This window comes from Motacilla alba, chromosome 19 (genome assembly GCF_015832195.1).
Source record: "Motacilla alba alba isolate MOTALB_02 chromosome 19, Motacilla_alba_V1.0_pri, whole genome shotgun sequence".
NCBI classification, from domain to species: domain Eukaryota; kingdom Metazoa; phylum Chordata; class Aves; order Passeriformes; family Motacillidae; genus Motacilla; species Motacilla alba.
The window spans coordinates 10536011-10558499 of record NC_052034.1 but is presented as its reverse complement, the minus strand read 5'-3'; the positions used below and the strand labels follow the sequence as shown (position 1 = coordinate 10558499).

At 61.2% G+C, this 22489-nt stretch overlaps 4 protein-coding genes across 8 annotated transcripts in view; 3 read left to right on the top strand and 1 right to left on the bottom strand.

The window, feature by feature from the left end:
• The first annotated feature begins 1353 nt into the window (after positions 1-1353).
• LOC119709931 (claudin-4-like) lies at positions 1354-9461 on the top strand. Its single transcript, XM_038158316.1, has 2 exons — positions 1354-1417; positions 8403-9461. The coding sequence occupies exon 2, from the start codon at positions 8412-8414 to the stop codon at positions 9054-9056; it is 645 nt and encodes a 214-aa protein (XP_038014244.1). The 5' UTR covers positions 1354-1417; positions 8403-8411; the 3' UTR covers positions 9057-9461.
• Positions 4562-6549, top strand: LOC119709932 (claudin-4-like). The gene has a single exon (XM_038158317.1). It carries the CDS (start codon positions 4929-4931, stop codon positions 5556-5558), a length of 630 nt encoding a protein of 209 aa, XP_038014245.1. The 5' UTR covers positions 4562-4928; the 3' UTR covers positions 5559-6549.
• Positions 9462-9586: 125 nt separating the features above from the next.
• METTL27 (methyltransferase like 27) lies at positions 9587-12260 on the bottom strand. Of its 5 annotated transcripts, none has more exons than XR_005259453.1 (6): positions 12101-12260; positions 11899-12027; positions 11673-11808; positions 11464-11556; positions 10326-10982; positions 9587-9904 (listed from the first exon to the last, which is right to left on the bottom strand). XR_005259453.1 is itself a non-coding variant. In XM_038158312.1 (6 exons), exons 1-5 carry the CDS (start codon positions 12206-12208, stop codon positions 10744-10746), a joined length of 705 nt encoding a protein of 234 aa, XP_038014240.1. In that variant the 5' UTR covers positions 12209-12260; the 3' UTR covers positions 9587-10457; positions 10720-10743. The 5 variants fall into 5 exon arrangements, 4 of the variants coding, with proteins under 4 accessions (XP_038014240.1, XP_038014241.1, XP_038014239.1 ...); XM_038158312.1 differs by having other exon boundaries at positions 9587-10457; positions 10720-10982; XM_038158313.1 differs by having other exon boundaries at positions 10720-10982.
• A 139-nt stretch (positions 12261-12399) lies between these two features.
• ELN (elastin) overlaps positions 12400-22489 on the top strand; it is a 122118-nt gene continuing 112028 nt past the window's right edge. The window contains exons 1-2 of the mRNA XM_038158450.1: positions 12400-12615; positions 12856-13051. Of these exons, the coding sequence (XP_038014378.1) occupies positions 12400-12615; positions 12856-13051 (412 nt within the window). The remainder of the gene's footprint in view (positions 12616-12855; positions 13052-22489) is intronic.

The following is a 22489-nucleotide window of genomic DNA, read 5'->3' as shown; positions in this document are numbered from 1 at the left end:
CACACAGAGACTCACCGACAGATTCACAGACACACACAGACTGGTGGACGCATAGAAAGATTCAGACACACACACACACACAGACTCACAGATACAGAGACTGACACAGAAGCAGAGGTGAACAGGCAGTGGTACAGGTGCACACATACACACCCTCCCCCAGTGCACATGAGGCTGTGGGACTGTGGACAGGGGTTCGCCTGGCAGGGCTCTGGGCCAGGAGTGGACCCCAAACAGGGCTGTAGGTTGTGGGGATGCCCCAAGCAGGGCTTTGGGGCAGGGTTATACCCCAGACAGGGCTCTGGGGAAGGGGGTTGGCACCCCTGGCATGGCTGTGGGACACAGGAGTAGGGGCAGGGCTGTACTCCCCAGGCCTGTGGAACAATATGAATACTCAATAGCAGGGCATGGGGCAGGGGAGATAACCCACATAGGAGTGGGAGGTAGGAGAGAGGGATACCTCTGGATAGGGATATGGGACAGGGAAGATATTCTAGGTAGGGCTGTGGGTCAGGGGAAGAGTGGGATACTCAAGGCAGGTGAATGGGATAGGACCTACTGGGGCAGAGCTGGGGTGGGACAGGGCAGCGAAACACAACAGCCCCCAACCCTGCAATCAGAGCCCCACACGCGGCATCCCCACTTTGTCATTCCAAATTGCCCAAAGTACAGGCTGTGTCCAGTGTCATGCCGGCCTGGGGCAGCTGCCGCCGCCTGACTCACAACGGAGGAAGGGGCAAATCACCGGGGTTTCGGGGTGCTGGTCACCCCCGGCAGGACACATTCTTGTGGTGAGCAAACCAGCTCACTGGTGTTTACTGAGGAGCTGAGCAGGACCTACGTCCCTGGGGGATTCCTGAGAGCACCCCCATCCCAACTGCTGCATCTCCCTCCCCGGTGCAGTCTCTCTGCACAGCTGGGGAAGGATGAGGAGTATCCAAGTCCCTCGGGATGGGGACAAAGTGTGGTGGCTGCAAGAACTCTGTGGTTACACGGGGACAGGTTTGCTCCACTGTGATGCAGAGACCCCAAACAAATGTCAGACCCAAAGGTCACGGGAGCATCACCGGTTTGGTGGCTCCAAAGGAAGGACACCGGCGCTGACAGGGGGGACACCCACTGCAGCACTCCCCCATCCATGCAACCGGCACCCGGCAGCACCCCGGGGGTGCGCAGGTGACGGCAGAAACCGCCCCGGGCTCCGCGGGGCCGCGTCCCACTCACGTGTGCGGCGGGACTGGGGTGTTCCCCGCCGCTGCGGTCGGGCATGCCGGCGTTTTTTCCCCCGGGGGAGCGGGGCCGGGGCGGTAAATGCCGCCTCGGCTGCTTATATTTCAGGCGCGGGGCTGCTGGCTCTGCCCCGGCCAGGGCACACAGGCAGCCCATTGTTGGAGCCCCTTCGGCGCGGCGGGAGCAGGTGAGGCGGCTCCGAGCATCAATGGCAGCTCTGTCTGCCGGTGGGGTGGGGAGGTGACTGCGGCACACGGGGGCTGGGGACGGCGGAAGACAGGGACCAGCGGGATGTGTCAGGGGGCTGGTGGTTCGCTGCGGGATGCTGGACCGTGCCTGGGGCATCCCCACCCCGACAGATCTGATCGTCTTCCCCAGGGCTTTGCCGTGGCATCCCGCTTCCTCCGAGCATCGCCAGTGGGGACGACCCCATTGCACCGCCCGTGACCCCCTTCCTGATCCATCATCTCCCCCTTCCCTTCGCCAACCACCTTGGCAGCACTTAGGGGTGTTTTCCCTGTTAGGAGCCACTTGTTGCGTAGAAACTGGACGGAGTTTTGACTTTCAGAGCGACTTCAGGCCGAAGGTCCCTTCTCTCCCTGCAGGGACCCCACAGGTCCCAGTGTGCGGCTCCCCTCCCGATAAGACTTTGCTTTCCCCCAGCGATAAACAGCCTGACTGTGCATTTTTGAGTCAGTCAGAGAGATTTATGTTGGGCAAGGATGTTTTTTGGAACATTCAGTCTCTGGGCTGTCGGTAACTAATCCTCAGCCTCCAGCGGGGAGAAGCTGCCCCGCTCCTCACAGGCTGAGTGGGAGGGTTGTTGGCCGTGCCTTGCTTGGCAGATGTGAAGCCAGAGATCCCGGTGGATCATCATTTGCTGGCAAGTCTCACCTGCCTCTTTGGGACCTTGAGGTAGCCAGGTTGGTGGGTTCATATGTAGGTCCTGGGGGATGAGGGGCTCTTGGCTCAGTAGTATGGGGTATGTGAGGTGGGACTGACACCCATGTCCTGGGTGGGGATGTCCCCAAGCCCTTTTAGGCAGGAGATTCATGCCCCAAGCCCTCTCCCTGCGGGTTGTCCTCCACCCTGAGCAAGGCCAGGGTGACACAGCCTCTGCTGCGCACCCAGCAGTGCCTGGCATTGTGGTGACACTGCGTTTAATGTCACCTTCCTGCCTGGGAATGGCCTCACTGCCCGACTGAGGGGCTGCAGTGTGTCCCCATGCTGGTGAACCCAGGAAAAGTGTCAGAAGGTGTTTCCTGATGGATGTGCCAGAAATGGGAGCTCTGCCCTCACAAACCATCTTAGTGCAGTGTAACAGGGATGAGAACCCAGGCTCCTGCATGTCCTTCAAATCCCACTGCATTTGGGGCAGGGCATCCACACCTGTCTGGGTGCTGGGGCAAGTGCTGGGTGGTGAAGGCTCAGGATGGGTTGAGTGTCTTGAGCACCTGTTTTGGGGTGGAGGAGCTTCCTGCTGAGCAAGTGGGCTATGGTCCCACCAGGACATGTGCCTGTGCCATGGCTTCTTGCAGGTGACACTGGGGAAAATCTGGGACAGGGGTCCTACAGGACGCACTGGGAAGGAGCATTGGGAGAGGGCTGTGGGGCTGGTGTCTGTGGAGTGGTTGTCCTGGATGGCATGTCCTGAGGCACTTGGTGGTCCCACCTGTGCTGCACCACCATCCTCAGGCTCCAAGGGCTCTGGGGTTGGCTGCTGCTCCTCCACACCAAGCCGGTGTCTGTCGGTCCTGCTGTCTGGCAGTGCTGGGGACACCAGGCTGATAATGCTGTCTGGGTGGCTGTGTCACTTGGGAATGTGGGGAAAGGCACAGGGGCTGCCCCTGCGTGGCAGCTGCCAGGTGGAATACATGTCACGTTCCAGCATTAATTACAGTAATTGGCTGTCAGAGGCTGTGCTGGCGCCTGCTCTGCCTCCGAGGGAGAGTATGAGCAGCTCAAGCTTTGATGCTCCGTGCGCGGGGGCGTCCCTGTCCCCACCTTGCCATTTGTCCCCAGCCTAGAGACATGTCCCCACGTGCCTGTGGGGACACGGCTGCTGTGAGCCATACACAAAAGTGGGCGTGTGCCTCTCTCTAACCCCAAATAATGCGGTGGTTACAGCAGCCGGCTGGGAGGTGAAAGCCTCAGGCAGAGTCTGGCCCCGGTGGGAAGGCGGGAATGCTCCGGAGCCTTGAAGATTAAAGGGAGCCCTTGACCACAAGGTTCTGGCCCCAGGGTAGACACACTGGTATGTGAGCAATGCGGGCATTCCGGCAGGACAGAGGGACGGAGCCTGGGCACCTCCTCTGGCACAAGTCAGGCAGGCAGGACCGTGACCATCTCCTTAGGCTGGGGTCTGCTGTGAGACATGTGTGTCCCCAGGCATCCTCCTGGCACCGCCGTGCATGGGCCACCAGGCTTGTCCCACCACACTGGGACATGATGCCCAGGGGCCTCCTGGCACGAGCAGTAGCAGCTCCAGAGTCTGTCACACCGAGCAATAAGAACAAATGGTTGGATCGTGATGGTAACCCAGTGCTCAGAAAAACTAAGATTGTCTCAGTGCCTCTTATCTTTTCCAGAGGCCCAGGATTAAGCTAGGGTGATGAAACAGTGCAATGTCCGTCTGTCTGTCTGTGCCGTCTGTCTGGTGTCGTGCTGTGCCTGTGCAGGGGCTTGGAGGGAGTAGGGAGGGAGCCTGTGTGGGATTCACGGATTAAAAGAGGACAGGTCAGCATCAGCATGGCATCAGTGTTGGCATTGCTATTGGCATCAGCATTGGGATCAGTGGGTGTGGCTCTGGGTATGATCAGTGGGATCAGTGGGTATGGCTCTGGGACAGCTTGAGGCCACATCTGCCCCTCACAGCCCCAACCCACCCAACCCCACCATGCAGGCAGTGGGACATGGGCAGAGCTGGGGCTGAGGGTGGCTGTGTGAACCCTGGCTTGGCACTGGAGCACAGGTGAGCTGAGTTTGGGGTCTGCCCCCTGTTGCCCCAGGCAGTGCCGTCTCCTCTGTGGGGAAATGGCAGCCGCTCCAACCGGTTTGTGGGTCTGGGCGGTGGCACCTCCTGCCCGAGGCCTAATGGAGGGCTGGAAGTGCTGGTACGGACGCCAAGGAGCAAACAAGAGCCGCTTGTGTCCTGCCGGGCATTGAGCCCAGCAGCCAGAGGGAACAATGTGCTCCTCCCCCGGCATGGGGCCATGGGGGGCCAGAGGCTGGGCTGATGCTGGAGCCATCACTATGAGCTGGAGGGAAGCTGAGGCACGAAGGTGTGAAGGGACCCCATCCAAGTGATGGAGCAGAGGGTTCTGGCAGGGATGGCAAAGACATCCTGGTACCTGGACACTGGCTCTTCCCCTTCAGCATCCCGGGCTGAGCCCCAATGCTGCCCTGGGCATGTCCTGCCTGCCCACAGCAATGGGATGCACTCCTGCACCTGGGTGGCCTGATCCCAGTACCCTGCATCCTCCTCCACGGGAGCAACCGGGATATTAAGTGTCATCGCTTCAGGGAGAAATACAAGTTGAAGAATCCCGGGAAACTGGTTCTACCCCTCCGTCCGGTGCCGGCGGCAGGCCGGCGGCTGTGGCGGTGCTCCTCCCTCGGCAAAGGCATATAATGCCTGCCATGGTCCCGGCAGCCGGCACTGCGCAGCGGGAGGCGGGCAGGGAAGCAGGCAGTGAGCGATGGCCTCCATGGGGATGCAGGTACTGGGCATCGCCCTCTCCGTCATCGGCTGGCTGGCCTCCATCCTCTGCTGCGCGCTGCCCATGTGGCGGGAGACGGCCTTCGTCGGGAACAACATCGTGGTGGCGCAGATCATCTGGGAAGGGCTGTGGATGAGCTGCGTGGTGCAGAGCACGGGGCAGATGCAGTGCAAGGTGTATGACTCGCTGCTGGCCCTGCCACAGGACCTGCAAGCTGCCCGTGCCATGGTGGTGGTGGCCATCGTCCTGGCCATCCTGGGCACCCTGCTGGCTGTCGCGGGCGGCAAATGCACCAATTGTGTGGAGGATGACACCGCCAAAGCCAAGGTCATGATCCTCTCCGGCATCATCTTCATCGTCGCCGGTATCCTCATCCTCATCCCCATCTCGTGGTCAGCCAACAGCATCATCCAGGACTTCTACAATCCGCTGGTCTCTGACTCGCAGAAGCGGGACCTAGGCTCGTCCCTCTACGTGGGCTGGGCAGCCTCGGCGCTCCTGCTGCTTGGGGGGGGGATCCTGTGCTGCACCTGCCCCCCCCGCGGAGAGAAGCCCTACTCCGCCAAGTTCACGGCTGCTCGCTCGTTGCCAGCCAGCAACTACGTGTAGGAGCCGCCGCGCCTGCCTGGACCCCCCAGGCCGCTCCAGGGCGCGGGGACCTCCCGGGACACGCAGCCTCCCCGGCTGGGCTGGGACTGGCCGGGCGCCGGGGCGCTGCGAGGGAAGGCAGACAGAGCCGCCTTTGTTCTACCGGGGTTGAAGCCGGTTCTCTAATCTCGGTTGAGACAAGGGACAAGGAGATCCTGTCCTGCCTGTCCATGGTGGGGGTTGTGCTCCCCCCGGAGCATCCAGCTGAGGCATCTTCTCCGAGACATCACCTGATCTCCTCCTCGAGCATTTCCTGGCTCCCGGTATCAGGGTGTGCCATGTGGTGACACAGCTCCCAAGAGCCTGTCTCACAGGCGGCACAGGGCTCTCTTTCCCCGCGTGAAGCTCCCGGGGACGTGTCTGTCCCTCGGGGTGGGTGGCGGTGTCGGTGCTGATAGGGACCGCGAACCTGTCCCACGTGGTTCTGCAAACCCCGGCAGGGTCTTGAGGGGTGACAGGGGCTGTCACCTGCCTGTTCTCTAAATTTTGACTTTGACCTACTTTCGGGGCTCGGAGCGGCCGTCCAGAGTGTGATTTCTCGCGGCAGCTCCCCAGGGCGGGGGCATCATTATCCTGGGAGTGGGAAGGCAGCGGCCGGACTGGGAAAACCGGTCGGGGAGGCGGGACGGGAGCAGGGCTATACCCCCGCATGGTGGGGGGCGACTCCCGGACCCGACCCGATCCATCGCCCCAGAGTGGGGTGCCCAGGGCCGGGAGTGCAGTCTCACGGTACCCCTGGCTGTGCTGCCGTCCCTCCCCGTGTTCAGCCTTCCCGCATTAAACGGCAGCTGCTCAGACTCCGCTGTGCCTCGTGTTCTTTACGCTCTCCAACACCCGCCTCGGTGGTGGGACAGCCTGGTGCTCCTGTGCCCTGGGCTCCCATCCTCCTGAGAGATCATCCAAATCGGCGCTTCGGAGTCTCTTGAGATCCCCGCCGCCTCTTCCAGCCCTGGCATCCCTCGCCGTTCCCCTCCCAGGCTGCCCCGGGGGTGACAGCGGCTGCTGCCACGGCACAAAGCCTGGGCGGCGCCGGACGGGGTGTCGGGGCTGTCCTACGCCTGATCCCCCGCCGCAATCTCCCCACCCGAGCAGGAAGAAGGTGGCGGGCGCCGGCAGGGGCGGGTCGGGGCGCGCTGGCCGCGGTGCCACCCCACAGCCCCGGCTGGGAGCGCCCCGCGGCCCGCGGGGGCAGCGCCGGGCGTTTTGCCTATCTCGCTTCCGGCACGGCAAGCGCTCCTTTGCCTTGGGAACATCCTTCCTTCCCATCTCGGGGTTTGTGGGGACGGGCGTGACTCCGCCTGGGAGTCTCATCTGGATCTGAGGGCTGGAAGGCTCCCAGCTTCTCAGTCCCTTCACTGGGCACGGGAATGGTGGAAAATAAGCCTGTAACCCCCGTGGTGCCGGTGGCTAGGTGGGAATGTGAGCACAATGCTCTGTCAAGCATCCCTGGGGATCCGTGGAGGCATCACTTGTCCCCCTGCAGGCGCTTGTAGACCCTCTTTTGGGTGTCTTGTGTGGCCAGGTCCCACTGGCTGGGGAAGGGCGCCTGGGATAGTGCCCACCATCCCGGCCTCTGCCTGCCTGGAGCACGGAGGGAAGGGCTGCGATTTTGGCCCAAAGGGTCTTTCATGGCCCGAGGGATGCAAAGTCCCAATGCTGGGTGTCATCAGGCTCCTGAGGGATAAAAGGCGCTGGGTAATGAGTGGGGATACAACAGGAGAGTAGAGGCTGGAGAAACCAAAACTGAGACGCTGGAAATGATGGTGAAACCTCTGGCAAGAGCCGCAGGGTGTGCCAGGCACAACCGATACCCGCTGAGCTCGGGGTCATAAAACCCTGGCTGGTCCCAGCTGCCAAGCACAGCACGGGCAGCCATGGGTGAACTCTGCTCCGTGAGGGGCTGAGCTGGATGTGGGCTGAGCCAGGGCCACAGCAGTCACACGTGACCATGGTGGAGCTGCCAGTGTGCACAGCATGTGTACCTGTACCAACCACCCCTCTCCCAGGAATGCCACCTGTGGTGACCCCATAGCCCCTCACCAGGGTTTGCCCTCTTGGGGCCGCTCCTGGGGCTTCTCAGGGATGGTGTCGCAGAAGGTGCTGAGCCCCAGACCTGGGAGTGGGGCAGAGCTGAGCTCTGACCCATTTCCCTTTTCTCCTGGAGAGGAGATCCTGGGTCCAAAGGGCACTGTAGGATGGCTGTGAGGGCGAAGCCAAACCGGGAGCAGGCAGTGCTGAGCTGTGGGGGGGGGCTGCCTTCCCTGATGTGCCCTGTGCCCTTCCCTGTGACCCTGGCACGAGGCTTGTGGCCAGGGAGGCTGAGCACCCATAGTGGAGTGGGACATGGGGTGGGCACTGGGGGATGGCCACCAGGGCAGGACATGGGATGAGTGTGAGGTGGGGGGGTTTGCACTCTGGAGCACTGGGGGATAGGCCCACCTAGCCCCCCATCCTGCTCCCCAAAAGCCATGCCTTCCCTGACACTTGCCATGCCCTGGGAAGGGATGATGGCAGAGGCTAGGCTGTGCTGTGGGGACATTGTAGGAGCCAGTGTGACACACGGGGGCTCCTGCACCTTGGCCTGCTTGGGGCCTGGGTCATCGCTGACACATGTGTCCCCATCCTGTCCTGCAGCACCACCCCATGCCACTCATGTCCCTGTGTCCTTCAAGTCCTCGTGTCACCCATGTCCCCATGCTGTAGTGCAGCCGTTCCCATCCTGATGGGGAGCAGGACATAGCAGGTGAAACCCCTGATGTCCCTGGCTGTGGGCTGTGCCTGTGACACCCATGCTTGTCCTTGCAGGAGCTGACGATGGCGATGATGACAATGCAGACGGGAGGACTGATGATGGCCGCGCTGGGCTGGCTGGGCTCCATCCTCACCTGTGCCCTGCCCATGTGGAAGGTGACGGCCTTCATCGGCTCCAACATCGTGGTGGCCCAGGTGTTCTGGGAAGGGCTGTGGATGAACTGTGTCTATGAGAGCACGGGGCAGATGCAGTGCAAGGCCTACGACTCTCTGCTGGAGCTCACCTCTGACCTGCAAGCTGCTCGTGCCCTGGTGGTCACCTCCATCTTTGTGGCCTTCCTTGCCTTCTTCATTGCCCTCTCGGGAGCTGACTGCACCCGCTGTGTGGATGACAACGGCACCAAGACCAGGATCTCTGCGGTGGCAGGTGTCATCTTCATCATGGCCAGCATCATGCTGCTCATCCCTGTCTCCTGGTCTGCCAACAACATTGTCAGCAACTTCTACAACCCCATGGTGCCTGAGGCCCTTAAGAGAGAGCTGGGGGCTGCCCTCTACATCGGCTGGGCCTCCAGTGCCCTGCAGCTCTTTGGTGGGGGCGTCCTGTGCTGCTCAGGATCCCAGTCCCAGCAGGACCCCTACCCTAAGAAGTACAGGGCAGTGAAAACCTGTGGCCCAATGGGTTATGCCATGAAGGACTATGTGTGAGCCACTGTGCCCAGGTGCCAGCCCGAGGCAGAGCACCACTGTCTCTGTCCTGCATCCCTGTGCCACACCCTCCCCCTGCACTACCTCCTCCTGCCCATCCCCACTGGATGACCCCCAGCACGGTCCCCACATGTGCCCTTCCCCAGGGCAGGGACTATAAACATCCTGGTGCCACCAAGGCTGCCTGGGCTCATTTTGAACAGCGCGGTGTGGGGAAGATGGTGACGCGTCCTGGGGGTGCTGTGCCCTGCCAGCTGCTGTGTTCCAGCACCTAGAACACCCCCATCTTCCCATAGGGATCAGCAGTAGTCAGCCAGGGTGCTCCTGGCATTCCTTGCAGCAGGAAACAGAGGCAGGGAGAGGACGCCGAGAGCTAAGAGAGGCACGGGGGGACACCAGGTGCTCTGAGCCCCCATGGACTGGGAGAGGACCCCAGAAAAAAGCTGAATCCCCCCTCCCAGACTCCTGGCCACCCACCCTGGAGGGTGCACATTCCCATTGCTCTGGGAACAACACACAGCAGACAGACAACAGGGACAGAGGTTTATTGAACAGGCAAGAGCAGGGCTGGGGACAGCCCCAACCGCCAGCTGCCCAGGGACAGTGTTGGAGACAAATGGGGAGGGAGCAGTAGGACAGCTACTGATGAGCACAGGGACCCCGAAACACGGGGGACAAAGGAGAAGGGTGACAAGAGCCATGGGGACGGTGAGTGTGGAAGATGTGGGATGTCCTGGGTGAGGAATAGGTACAGACACAGCCATTGCCTCATACTGAGAAACAGCTCCTGAGGGGATGGATGCAACCTCTTCTCCAGGAACATGGGAACAGGATAAACAGGAACAAGTCTGAGAGAAGGGAAAAATGAAAAAAAACCCAAATACTCCAGGAAGAGATTTGGGTAAAAAACTTCCCAAGGGAGCAGTGGAGGAGGAATTGTGAAGGCAGCCCAGCAAGGGGCTGGGGAAACAGGCTGGGCAGGCAGTGCTGGATGGCTCCTGGGTGGGGAGCAGCTGCCAGCTCCCCAAATCCCTTCCAAATTCATTTCCCCTCCCAAGACCATTAACTACAAATCTGTGGGAAAATGAGATTCAAGCAGCTGTTGTGGGATGCAAGGCAGTTGTGGCACTTGGAAAGCCTCTCCACCTGGGAGTCACCTTGGCATTGCTGCTTTGACTCTGGTTGTGGAAGCTCCTGCACCTCAGGGCTGGCTCAGTCCCTAGGAAGGATGAGGATGGGAGGCCACAGGACACAGCGGTGGGGACCCACCTCCAGCAGTCCCCAGCTAAAGACTCCGGGGGTAGATGAAGAAGGATCCAGATTTTGACCATGAGTGCTGAGATGGGCGAGGTGGGGAGAAGACATCCCAGACTGGACATGCCTCAGAACAGCCACGTGGGTCTGTGAGATGTCACAGTGAATGCTGAGGTGTTGGGGTCAATACCTAAATGTCAGAGCTAAAGGTGGCACCCAGAAGACCCTGGCGAGTCCAGGAGACTCTTCCCATGCTGAGAAGCAGGCAAGGGCCCCAAGTCCTGACCTCGGTGAGAAGGAACCAAGGAAGGGAATGGGGAAATTTCCCCAGAATACTGTCATCCCCAGCAGCTGCCCTGCTGCAGGAGGGGGTCACTGGGCTCAGTTTTATAAAGGGTCAAGTGCTCACCCCCCTCCAGAGCCATGCTAGCCCTCAGCCCTCCTCGAGGTTGGGAACAGGACACTTCTGGTAGATGTAGACCACCCCGGAGATGTAGCCAGTGCCCTGGGTGCTCTCCTCCTCGGTGGTGGCTCTCTCCCAGTAGTCCACTTCCTGGGCCAGCAGCTTCTGCCAGGCTCCTCTCTGCTCGAGCTGCCCCAGCGCTGCCTCCAGCTCTGCCTTGTACCGCAGGTTCGAGGGGTTGCTCCTCGTCGTCAGGCACAGGAACCCGCCTGCGGGACAGGAGACAGGTAACACTGACACAGGGTGTCCTTCTCTGGGGACCGCATCCCCCGGAAAGGGTGAGGACACGGGGAGGCACTGAGAGCCTGCCAGGAGTCAGCGGGCAGAGGACGGACAGGGCAGGGAACGGGCACAGGCAGGGCATGGACAGGGTAGTGTGCAGGGGATAGGCAGGACAGCAGGCAGAGATGGGCAGCGCAGGGGGCCGATGGGCAGGGGAGGGGCGGGATGTCCCGCCTGAGCACAGGCTGTCACACACCAGCGCCCTTACTGCCACCTCCTGCCTTGTCCCGCTGCCCAGACCTGCAGCGGGCAGGGTCAGGGACCCCGTGCATCGCCCGTCCCTGGCAGCAGGGACAAGGCCGTGCCACGGGTCCAGCGTTCAGTCGGGGACCCACATCCACCCGGGCTCGGTGTCCCATCCCAGGACCCCGGGGGTCTCGGCGGGGAGGAGAAACGGCCCCCCCTTACCCGGCTTGGTGACCCGCAGCAGCTCCGGCAGCACCGTGCTCGGCACCTGCCCCTCGCCCAGGGCCCCCACCAGCGTCACGGCGTCGTAGTGCTCTGCGAGGACCAGGGCGTCACCGGGGGGACCCTCCGGGGCTCCCGGTGCCGGCCCGTCACCCGTGGGACACGTGGGTGTCACCGAGAGGTCCCGGGGGTCCGCCCCCTCCCGTTACCTGCGGGCGCGGGCAGCGGCTCGCTGCCCAGGACGCAGAGCCGCAGCTCCTGGTAGAGCCCGGTGCTCCGTGCCCGCTCCAGCATCCCCGCGCTGCCGTCCACGCCGTGCAGGCAGCGGAACCCGCGCCGGTGGAGCTGCGGGGACAGAGGCACCGTAACCCCCGCCCAGTCCTGTTCCGTTACCCCCGATCTGTCCCGTCCCGTCCCGCCCCGTCCCGCCGGTACCTCCCGCGCTACGAGCCCGGTGCCACAGGCCACGTCGAGCAGCCGCGCCCCCGCACGCGGCGCGGGGAAGGCGAAGGCGAGCGAAGCAGCGGCGAGATGCGGCGCCCGGTACTCCAGAGCCGCCACATCCTGCGGGGACACGGCGGTCAGCGGGGACACCCACGGCCTGCCGGCGCTCCCGTTCCCTCTGTGTCCCCGGTACCTGCTCGTAGCGGGTGGCCCAGCCGTCGTAGAGCCGCAGCCGTTCGGGCAGCGCCGAGCCCCGGTGGACCGCGGCCACGCGGTCTCGGACCGCCGCCGGCAGCCCCATCCCGGTACCGCTCGGTACCGTCCGGGCCAATTGACCCGCCCCGGCCCCCCCCCCGGACCCATAGTTCCGGAGGCCAGGCCCCGGCCACGCCCCCAAAGCATATTGGCTCCGCCTCCCGCTCGCGACGCGCCCCCAGTACCTCATTGGCTTCTCTGCTCCACCAGGACACGCCCCCAACGCGCGGGTCAACAATGACCCCGCCCAGGACTGCCTCACAGAACACGCGACCCCGCCCCGGCCAATTGGTTGGGGGAGCCCGCCCCGGCCACGCCCCCGCACTCCATTGGTTACGAACGCCCGCCCCGGCCACGCCCCCGCACTCCGTTGGTTACGAACGCCCGCCCCGGCCACGCCCCCGCGCTCCATTGGCCGCCGGAGCTGCCCCTCGGGGCGTTGGGAGCGACCAAGTGCGCCGGGAAGAGGGGAGGAAGGACCCGGTGTCCTGAGAGCGGACCGAGCGTCTGAGTGGTGACCAATGCCCCAGGGAGGCGTCAGGTGCCCTGGGGGGATGACCAAGTCCAGGGATGGTGGCCTCAAATGCCCTAGGGGCGTGAAGCCGAATCCCCTCGGGGAGTGGCACCGGGGGCCCCGGGGCTGCCACCGTCTCCCCGCAGTGTTCACTGTTTCTGCCGCTCTGTCTCCTGTAGGGGTCAGTTCCCATTGGGTCGCTCTTGTCGCAGGCGCGGGGAAGTGTTCTGGACAGGTCACCTCCTGCGCGGCCCCTGGCACCAGCCCCACACGGCCCCAGTGCTGCGCTGTCATCTCCATCCTGCACCCGCATCTCCTTCCTCCGCTCCGACCGTCCCCCAGTGCGGCCACCACCCGAGCCTGCCGTGTCGCACTGTATGCGGCAGTGACAACCCGGGACTGCCCCCAGGGAAGAGGCCACCCGTTACCGGGCAGCTCCTGCTTCTCCTGACCTGCTCGTGCAGCCCCTCGGGGCGGGGGTCATTGTGCGCTGCCCCGTGGGGACAGAGGACAGGAGCGGGCCGTGGCTGGGAAGGGGGAGGCACAGCCTGGCTGCTGCGAGGAGCAGGGAGCAGGGGTTGATGATCGCTACCGGGTCCTTCCAGCTCGAGGTGCGCCATGAGTGGGTAACCCAGGTGAAGTTCGGGTTTGGCTCAGAGCGAGAAACAGCCCAGAGAAGCCGCGCGATGCCCCGGGGGGCGGGGGGACAGGATGTCACCTCCAGGTAACAATTCTCTGGAGTGCCTGATCCAGGTGCCCAACGTTTGTGAGGTTCTGCATCCAGCTTCGTTGTCTCTCGAAGAGCTCTGCCTGCGAGGTCACTGCGGGAGTCCCCCGTTAACCGACCTTTGGTGTCGCAGCCTGGGCGAGGGACAAGCTCTGGGACCAGCCACAGCTGTGCCCATCGCCTCCGGCTGTTCCCAGCAGCGAAACAGACGGATCCAGCCGCTAATTAGCGACAGATTCAGCTGCTAATTAATGACGGGAAGAAAATGCGGTGCCCTGACGGAGCCGGAGGCTGCTCCGAGGCCGCGCTGGTGGCCTCATCACCTCCTCTGTCCCTCCCTGGGGACCTGTCCGTGTCACCCGCGGGGACAGCTGAGGCCGCGGCCGGTCAGTGCTGGCCGGGACCCTCGAGAGGGAGCCCTTCGCCCGCGGGACGGACCCCGCGCCCCGCCGGGCTCCGGAGTCAGCCCGGGGACGCGCTCGGAGAATTTCTCGTGGAGCAGAGGACAGCGTGGGGCTGGGGGGCGGCCAGGGCTCGTCCCGGGACAGCGGCGACCGTCCCACCCGCCTGAGGGCACAGGGATGGCTCCCGGGCGGCGTCCGCTGGGGCTGCAGCCCTGTGACAGCTCCTGCCACTGTTCAAGCGCATTTTTGTCCCCCCTGCTGCCACCAGCGTGGGCCCAATCACGTCCCTCGCGCTTGGCGTCCTTGGGAAGGCTGTGGCCTCCAGCAAGGGCTCTCAGTCTCGTCATGGTTCTCACCACTAAGTGAACCTTCCTTTATGAACCAGTGCCAGGATGCACCGCCAGAACCCCGTGTCCCTGCTCTGCTGGCCCCAGGGGCCACTGGGCCTTGCCTTCTGCAGCCTTGACCTGCACAGATCCAGCCCCGAATTTGCCGGTGCTTTTTCCATCCCCTTCCCACAGCTGGCTGGCTCTGTCACAGCACAGCTGTGCAAACATCTGCACCCTGTGCCACCCCCACAGCTCCGGGCTGGCTGGGACCCAGCATGGCTCAGCTGGGGTCTGCACAGGACCTGCTGCCAGCGTTGGATGGCCTGGGCTGTCCCCGCTGAGGGCGGGGGACAGAGGTGGCAGCAGGTAGTGGCAGGCTGGAGCGTCCCATGGCCGGTGCTGGTGTGAGGCTGGACTTTGTCCTGACACGTGGCCTGATGCTGGCGGGCTCCCACTGGGTCACAGGACGTTCTTCTCCGATGGTGCAGTTCCTTGGGACGCTGTCCTTGTCCCCTGCCTGGGGACAGGGGGTCTGTCTGTGCCCTGATGGGGTGCTGGAACACTGGAACTCAGCTCAGCTGCCCTGATGGAGTGCCCCCACCACCCCTCAAAGTGACCTGGGGGGACATGTGCCCCCAAGGCAGGGACTGAGCCCCCCTAGCCCACAGATCTCTGCTGGGGCCGTGCCTGCCCTCCCTCACCAAGGAGCTGCTGCAGGGGTGGAAGCGTAGCTTAGGTGGGTCCCTTGCCTTCAAAGCTGCCACTGAGCTGGGACAGGAGGTGGGAAAGCCCAGATCTGTGCTGGGTTTGGGCCAGGCATCTCCAGGGTGGGCAATGTCACCTGGCACCACACCTGCCTGCAGGTCCCCCCTCTGAGCCTTCCTGCATCCCCAGGTGAAGTGTGTGGTGGCATTGGTACCCCAGGCAGGTGGGCTTGCATGGCCCAGTGCCTGTGCAGGGCAGCCCTGGCACATCCTTGGCCCTTGGGGTGGGACTGATGCTGTCCCCCTGGACATCCCAATGATGTTGGAATGTCCCTAAGCTTCTTCATCAGGCTGGAGTGACAGAATGCTCAGTCCCATGGCCTTGTGCGCCTCAGAGACTTCCTGGGTGGCCCACACAGTCCCTGGGTCCAGCTGTGGTGTGGATGTCCCTGGGGCAAGGGGACAGATGCTTGGAGGGGGACAACCATGGACTTGGCAGCTTCTGGCTCAGAGGACTTTTGGGGACAGTCATGGTAACTGTCACTGGAGGCTGTCACAGTCATGAACTGCATCTCTGTGCATCTGTCCTGACTGCAGTTTCTTGGTGGTGCAGGAGCCTACCAGCACTAGGGAATGTCTTCAGGGCATCCCAAGAAATTTCCAGCCCTGGGAAAGGGCCCTTCATGGTCCCCTGAGCTCTCTGCTGCATTTCCTGAGCTGGGAAAGCAAGGACAACCTTCCTGTGAGCACTTGAGCCACACAAGGTGGAGGTGGAATGCTCTGCTGGGTGCAGAATTAGGCAGAGCAGGGAAGGAAAACCCCGTGGGGTGACAGTCAGGTGGGGTGTGGAGAGTCCCCGTGGGGACACAGAGGGAGGAGGGAGGTTCAGGTTGGATATTAGGAAAGATTTCTTCACAGAAAGGGCGGTCAGGGCCTGGCACAGCTGCCCAGGGCAGTGGTGGAGTCCCCACCCCTGGAGGGGTTTAACAGCCCTGTGCATGTGGCACTTGGGGACATGGGTCAGAGGTGGCCTTGGCAGTGCTGGGGGAATGGTTGGACTCAATGATCTCAGAGGGCATTTCCAGCCTTAACGATTCTATAATCTTTCCATGGCTGAGGAGGTGACAGACAGCAGGACAGGGCCGGGGTGGCTGGTGGAGTTTCACCCTGGGTGGGCTTTCTCTGCATTCACATCTTTAGAGGATAGAGCATTTTCCTTTCCCAGTATCCAAACGTGACTGGAATCTGTCCACTTCTCCCCTAACCCCCATAGCCCTGGTGTTCAAGGATCGTGGATTTTGCCCCCTGAGCCCCACTCAGATGCACGAGCTCGCCTGGGTCGCTGGGCTCCTGCCCGACTTCTGAGTCTGCAGTCTCGTCGTTGCTGGGACTGATGGTGCCCGGGGCTGCTGGCACCAACCCTCCTGCCCTGGTCCCATCGCCCGCAGGGCTCCGGGCCAGGTGACAAGGAGGGGCTGAGCTGTGAATCAGCGCTGCCGGCGCGGAGCTGGGCGGAGATCGGAGCGGGTGGCGCGGCGGGAGCGGCTCACGGAACCGATTCGGGGGGCTGGGAAGGGCTGTGCTGCCTCCAGCGGGCCACGCTGCCCGCGTCCCACGAGCCCCCGGGACCTGGGCTATTCCCTGACTGTGGCTGTCACCCCGCAGGGCGCTGGTCACGGCCGGTGCCCGGGGCCAGCAGCAGCAGAGGGACGTCCCTGCCATGCTGAGAACGTTCTCTGGCCGCTGTGCTCCTGCATCAGTCCCAGCCTCTGCACGTGTGTCGCCTGCATCCCATCCTCCCTGCAGCCCCAATGTGCGGTGCTCCCCCCCCTCCCGCACCCCAGTGCATGGTGCTCCCATCCCTCTTGCATCCCAAATCCTTGGTGCTCCTTCTCCCTGAACTCCCATTGTATGGACTACACCCTCCCTTTGTGCTCCTGGTGCACAGAGGCGTTCACAGGGGCACATTGCTCCCACACTGGTGACATTCCCATTTCTCCTTATCCCCATCCCAAATGCTGGTGGCTTCATTCACAGTGTGTGCTCTGGCTGCAGTTCTTATCTGAGCTCAGCCTCTTCCTCACCTCTGGGCAGTCCCACAAACCACATCCACACCCCCAGCTCATGGACCTCACTCCTTGTCCCCCTTCCCCCTTGTTCCCTCTTGTCTCCATTGTCACCTGCTCCTTTCCCCTGACTGGGGACTTCCTACCCTGACCATGTCCAACACACCCAGAGACCTCAGGTCCCACCCACCACATGTCCCCCGTTTCTCTGTAACACCCCATCACCTCCTGGACCCATCTCCTGTCCCTCACAGCCCTTCCTGAAGCCAGGTGAGTTTCCCCGGTGCTGCCTCCCTGTTCCCATTCCCACAGGCAGTGCCATGACATCACTGACACCTTGGCACACCTCGGCACACCTCAGGCCGGTGACTCAGCGTGCCTCCTGGGGCAGCACCTCTGGAACTCATCACCTTTGTGGAACAGCACCCTCATGGCTCAGAGTCCTTCGTGGAACAGCACTCTTGTGACTCAGTGTCTTCAGGTCCACCCCAGGAGCTCCCTGTTCCCACCCTGGGACACAACATGACTCACTGGTCACATCCCTGCCACTCCTGAGATTTCAGGTGTGGCTGCCCCACAGTCCCCTGGCTCGATGCAAGCCCACCCGACCATGTCCCCAAATCCCCCCAACCACCTGCCCTGCCACCAGCCTGGCTACCCAGAGCACTCCTGTGCCCCGCTCCAGATCTCCTCCCCAGGACTCCCCTCTTTCGTCCCTGCATCTTGGGAAGTGACTGCCACCTCCTGGGAAGAACAAGAGACAGGCTGGGTGAGATCCCAGAGGTGGAAGTTGCAGTAAAGCCCAGCTCAGTAATAAGGTACAAACTTTCACAGGAGCAGGAATTAATGAGTAGATTAGTGGCTATAAATAAACAAAGGATTTCTTGTGACTTGTAAAAGATGACTCAGTGCTTTCGGGTAAGCTGGCTGCTCTCCAAGGGATCTCAGTGATCCCAGGGCAGTCTGGACCTTACCTGTTGAGCTTCGTCCTGATGACCCTAAAGCACTTCTGGACCTTTGATGAGGTCAAGCCATCTCAACTCTGTCTGCACAAGGGCTGAGGTGGTGTTTGGGTATCTGAATCCTAAAAAGCAGTTTGTAACTTCCTCCATCAACCCCCAACTCTACAGATATTCAGGAAGGAGGATGGGCTGCTGTGCTCAATTGCTGTTATTTGTTTTATCCCCAGGCTCTTGCAGTATTTCCTGGAGCCCAGTCCTTCCTTTCTCAGGGACATCCCTGAATCCCAGCTCTGATGTGGGCCCAACAGATTGCCATTGGCAGGAGAGATGGAGAATCCCTGTGCTGCTTCATCTCCTGCCTGTCCTGCCCAAATGAGGATTTGAGGGGGGGCCCCTGTGGGAGTGAAGCCAAAGAGGTCAAACCATTATCACTTTCTTGAGCTGAGCTGAACCTGAGCTGAGCTTTGCCAATTCCAACTGGAACCAAATCATCAGACTTGGACCACGTCACACATGCAGGGAAAGCAAGCTGAGATGTTACACAGGTGATTTGGAGTGAGAGCAATGGAGTGGGAAGGTGTCAGTGGGTTGGGTGATGATGACCATGGACTGGGAGTTCCTAGAATCCTAGAAAGGTTTGGGTTGGAAGTGACCCTAAAGACCAACCTTCCCTGAGTTCCCCACCCCTGAGTTCATCCATCCTAGAGCTCGATGGCATCTGTGGTTTTTTTTGAAATGATGTCAACCAATCGCTGCTGGCTGTTGAGTCTTGCCCTCCCTGTGCCGAGCATTTCAGCTCCAGAGGACTTTGCTGGAGGATTGCATCTTTGGGTTTCGTGGCTGGAGCTGCTCCTCAGCCTGTGTTGCTCCAAATGACCTGGCTAGGAAGGCTGGTGGTGGGTGTCTCTGAAGGGACAGCTGCAGCTGGAGGAAGGTGTGCAGTGACTCTTGGAAAAGGAGGAGGCAGAGCAGCAAAGCGAGGGTGGCGGGCTGGAGCTCCCGGGAGTGCCAGTGAGAGAGGGTCCCGCTCCTGCAGAAACAGAGTTAAGGGAGTAAGTTCAGGGAGAGGCCAGGAATCCAGCAAAATGGAAATATTGGGAATTATCTCAAGAACAAGGAGGAGGAGCCCAGACAGTGGAAACAACTTTAAATCATTCAAGACAGGGTAACAGGAGTGCGTGAGCAGAGGCAGCACGGCCTGCTGGGGGTGGCCTATGGATTTCCCAGGGTCCAAAGGGAAGAGAAGGTGACCTTTGGTGGTCCTGCTGACCCATGGTGGTCCCTGTGGTTCTGGGGAGGTGTGACCATGGCTGGGTCTGGAGTGGCTGCTTGGTCACCTTCCTTTTCTACATTGAGTGGGGAGTGCAGGTAAAGTCCTCTCACATGGCCGAACTCAGCCTAGGCCCACATTTCCAAAAGCCCGATGATGGACTTTTGTCTTATGGCACTTTGAACACTGGCTGAAGAATTCTCATCTGTGGATTATCTCAAGTAACAAACTAGGAGCTCATGTGTGTTCAGAGGGTGGGTTCAGCTCGAGTTCATGGAAGAAAAATACCCCAGGGATTATCACAGCCAAAGGCTCAGCTCTGACTCAGGATGTCCATGAAAACTGCTATAAGCTGGGAAAGTATTTGAGGCTGTGTCACCCTGTGTAGGTGCTGGGTTTCTGCTGTTGGGGGTGAAGTGCAGGGGAGCTTTGGGCACTGCTCCTCCACCCCTTCAGAACAGGGCCAGGCAGGGAACCTCCTCCTCTGGCACTTGGAAAGGCAGCTGGGAGGGACATGTGTCTGACCCTTGACTGCAGGAAGGGGTTTGGTGCTGTTTCACAGGACCAAGACTTTCCCAGGACTGTTATAATGTGTGTGCAGGTGTGGTTCCCACAGTCCTCAACACCCTGGAATCCACAGTCATGTGAGAAGCCTTGAAGGACCAACTCAAAGTGAGCCTGACTTGTTGAAGAAATTATATTTTTAGAAAAGACACCCCCACAACACATCTCATTAAGGGAGATGCCTTAAGAGGAAACTCAGGCTGACCCTAGTGGAGAGAAGGGGCTGGAGGAGCCCCACAGAAGCCGGAAAGCAGGATCAGGACCAGGATCGGGACTAGGACCAGGACCAGGACCAGGATCGGGACTAGGACCAGGACCAGGATCGGGATCGGGATCAGGACCAGGAGGAAACCAGTCTGATCAGCCTCAGCAAGGGAAGGACAATTGCTCTGCTGGTAGAACAAGGGTTTGGGGGTCAAGATGGCACAAAATACCAGTGTCAGAGAAGATTTCTATGCCAGGACATAGGGAATAGCTTCCCACTGCCAGAGGGCAGGGATGGATGGGATATTGGGATGGAATTGTTTCCTGTGTGGGTGGGCAGGTCCTGGCACAGGGTGCCCAGAGCAGCTGTGGCTGCCCCTGGATCCCTGGAAGTCTCCAAGGCCAGGCTGGACAGGATTTGGAGCAGCCTGGGACAGTGGAAGTTGTCCCTGGATGGGCTCTGAGGTTTCTTCCAACCCAAACCATTCTATGATTCTGTGCTTCTAAGCCACCCAGGTCATGCTGGTCACACTCCACCAGTTCCTGAAGCCTTGGCTGCTGTGGGGGTCCTTGCTGTGACCTCCCACTCCCAGGTCAGGTGTGCAGACCCCCCAGCCCAAGGTGCCTGCAGGCTCTGTGTGCAGCACAGATGCTCTGGGCCATGCCAGATCCTCTGTGTTTCTTGGCCCCTGGCTCCTCAGCCATCTTGCCAGGTATGTAACTATCCCAGCTATTTCCTGCTGTACTGCAAGGAAAAATGAAAAAATTAAATCATCCAACCTTTGGCCCTTTTTGATATAAATCCAGGCTGCAGCATTGCAGATGGATTGCGTGTGGTGGCAGCGCCGCCAGCACCCCGTGCCCTGCCTGTTCCCTTTGGCAAGGGGAGCACGAGGGGCTGCCACAGACATGGCCTGGAGCCAGCTCCCATCACAGCCCGAGTGATTTATGGCCTGCATTCCTGCTCCTGACAGGCACATCCTGGGATGCTGTGCTCCTGCACTGCCTGGAGAGAGAGACTGGGGCTGTCTGGGGCTGTCCGTGTCCCCTGGAGTTGCCCTGACCTTGGCAGAGAGGGGCAGCTCCCATCAATGCTGCCAGCAGGGTCTGGGGTGAGGAGGGACCCCTCATTTCCCAGGGATTTTTTATGTTTTCTGTCTCATGATGAGAGTGCCAGGGGTCCAACATCCCAGGATTACACTCCATAATCCCAAACTGGCAGCCCTTGCTGCCCTGTTCTCAGGTTAGTGTGATGGGTCCTGCCCTGTGGAGGGGCTGGCAGGCTGTGCCAGGCTGTGCCAGGCTGTGCCAGGCTGGCCATTGCTCAGCACCTTTGCTGCCTGGAGCTGAGCTGGGGCTGCTGGGCTTGGCTGCAGGGCCCAGAGCAGGTCATGAGAGCCTGAACCCCCAGGACGTGCATCTCAGGGCAGTACAGCCCAGCAGCTGCTCTGCTCCTCCCCTGGGACCACTGTCCCTGATGATGTTTGCCATCCCTGGGTCTGTCCCTGTTGCCCTCCGTGAGTGTGGCTGATAGTGGTGGGGAACAGACATGGCAGTGGGGGCAAGGCAAGCACTGGAGACATGATGGCCACTGGGTTTGCTGGTATTTTGAGCTGGTGGGAGCAGCAGTTTCCTCATGCCCAGACATCCCATGAGAAGGCCAAGCCAAGCTGGAGGCAGGGCTGTGTCTCTGGGTGCTTCAAGGCTGAGGGTGGGATGTGAGACAGGGTGTTTCTCCACATGCCTCCAGATGGCATCCTGCTAGCACCTGGTAACAGAGGCTTGGTGTCCTGTTCGCTCCTGGCTGGGCCTTCAGCCTCCTGCTCAGGCAGGGATCTCTGCACTTATGGGACACATCTCAAGAGAGGGAACTGCCTCAGGTCCCCTCCTGTGGCCAAAGCTGGGAAGCACCAGGGATGGATCTTGCCAGGGCTCTGTGGCTGTAATAACATCTCATCCCATCCCAAGCTGTGGGATGTGGGATGTGCTGGAATGTGTGGGACCGCAGGCCCCTGTCTCCCCAGTCTGTGGGATCCACCCCAGGCTGGCAGTGTTCTGCAGAGCTCAGGTGCCATAAGGACCCCACAAAAGCACCCTGAGTGCTGCCAGCCCCATCCAATTGTAGGTACAACCCCATGCCCTTGGCTCCTGCCATGGACCAGCTCCCCGGGGCTGTGTCCAGCAGGCAGGACCTGGCGCCTGTGGTGGGTACTTTGTTACTTTTTCATCTTTTTTTTCCCCAAGCCACGGTCTGGATTTCGGTTGGGCTGTAATTGTGCTTTTATCTCTCCCCCAGGGTCTGGTTTCACTCATGCTGGGGGACTCTGTGAGTGAATGGATGTCTCCATTAGGGCTGTTCTAAAGCTTTCCCTGCCTCTGCCCTCTCCCACCTCCTGTCCTGCCCTTGCTGACCTCTGCACTTCCCTTGGCCCTGAGCCCCAAGCCCTGCAGGGCAAAGGCTCCTGGGAAGCACCTGCAGTCCTGAACCTGAGTGCCCCAGCAGCCACTGTCCCCTCAACAGGGCATGGGACCCTGGCTGGGAGGACGAGCAGGACCGTGGGTTGAGGGGGAGCTGGGGCCCAG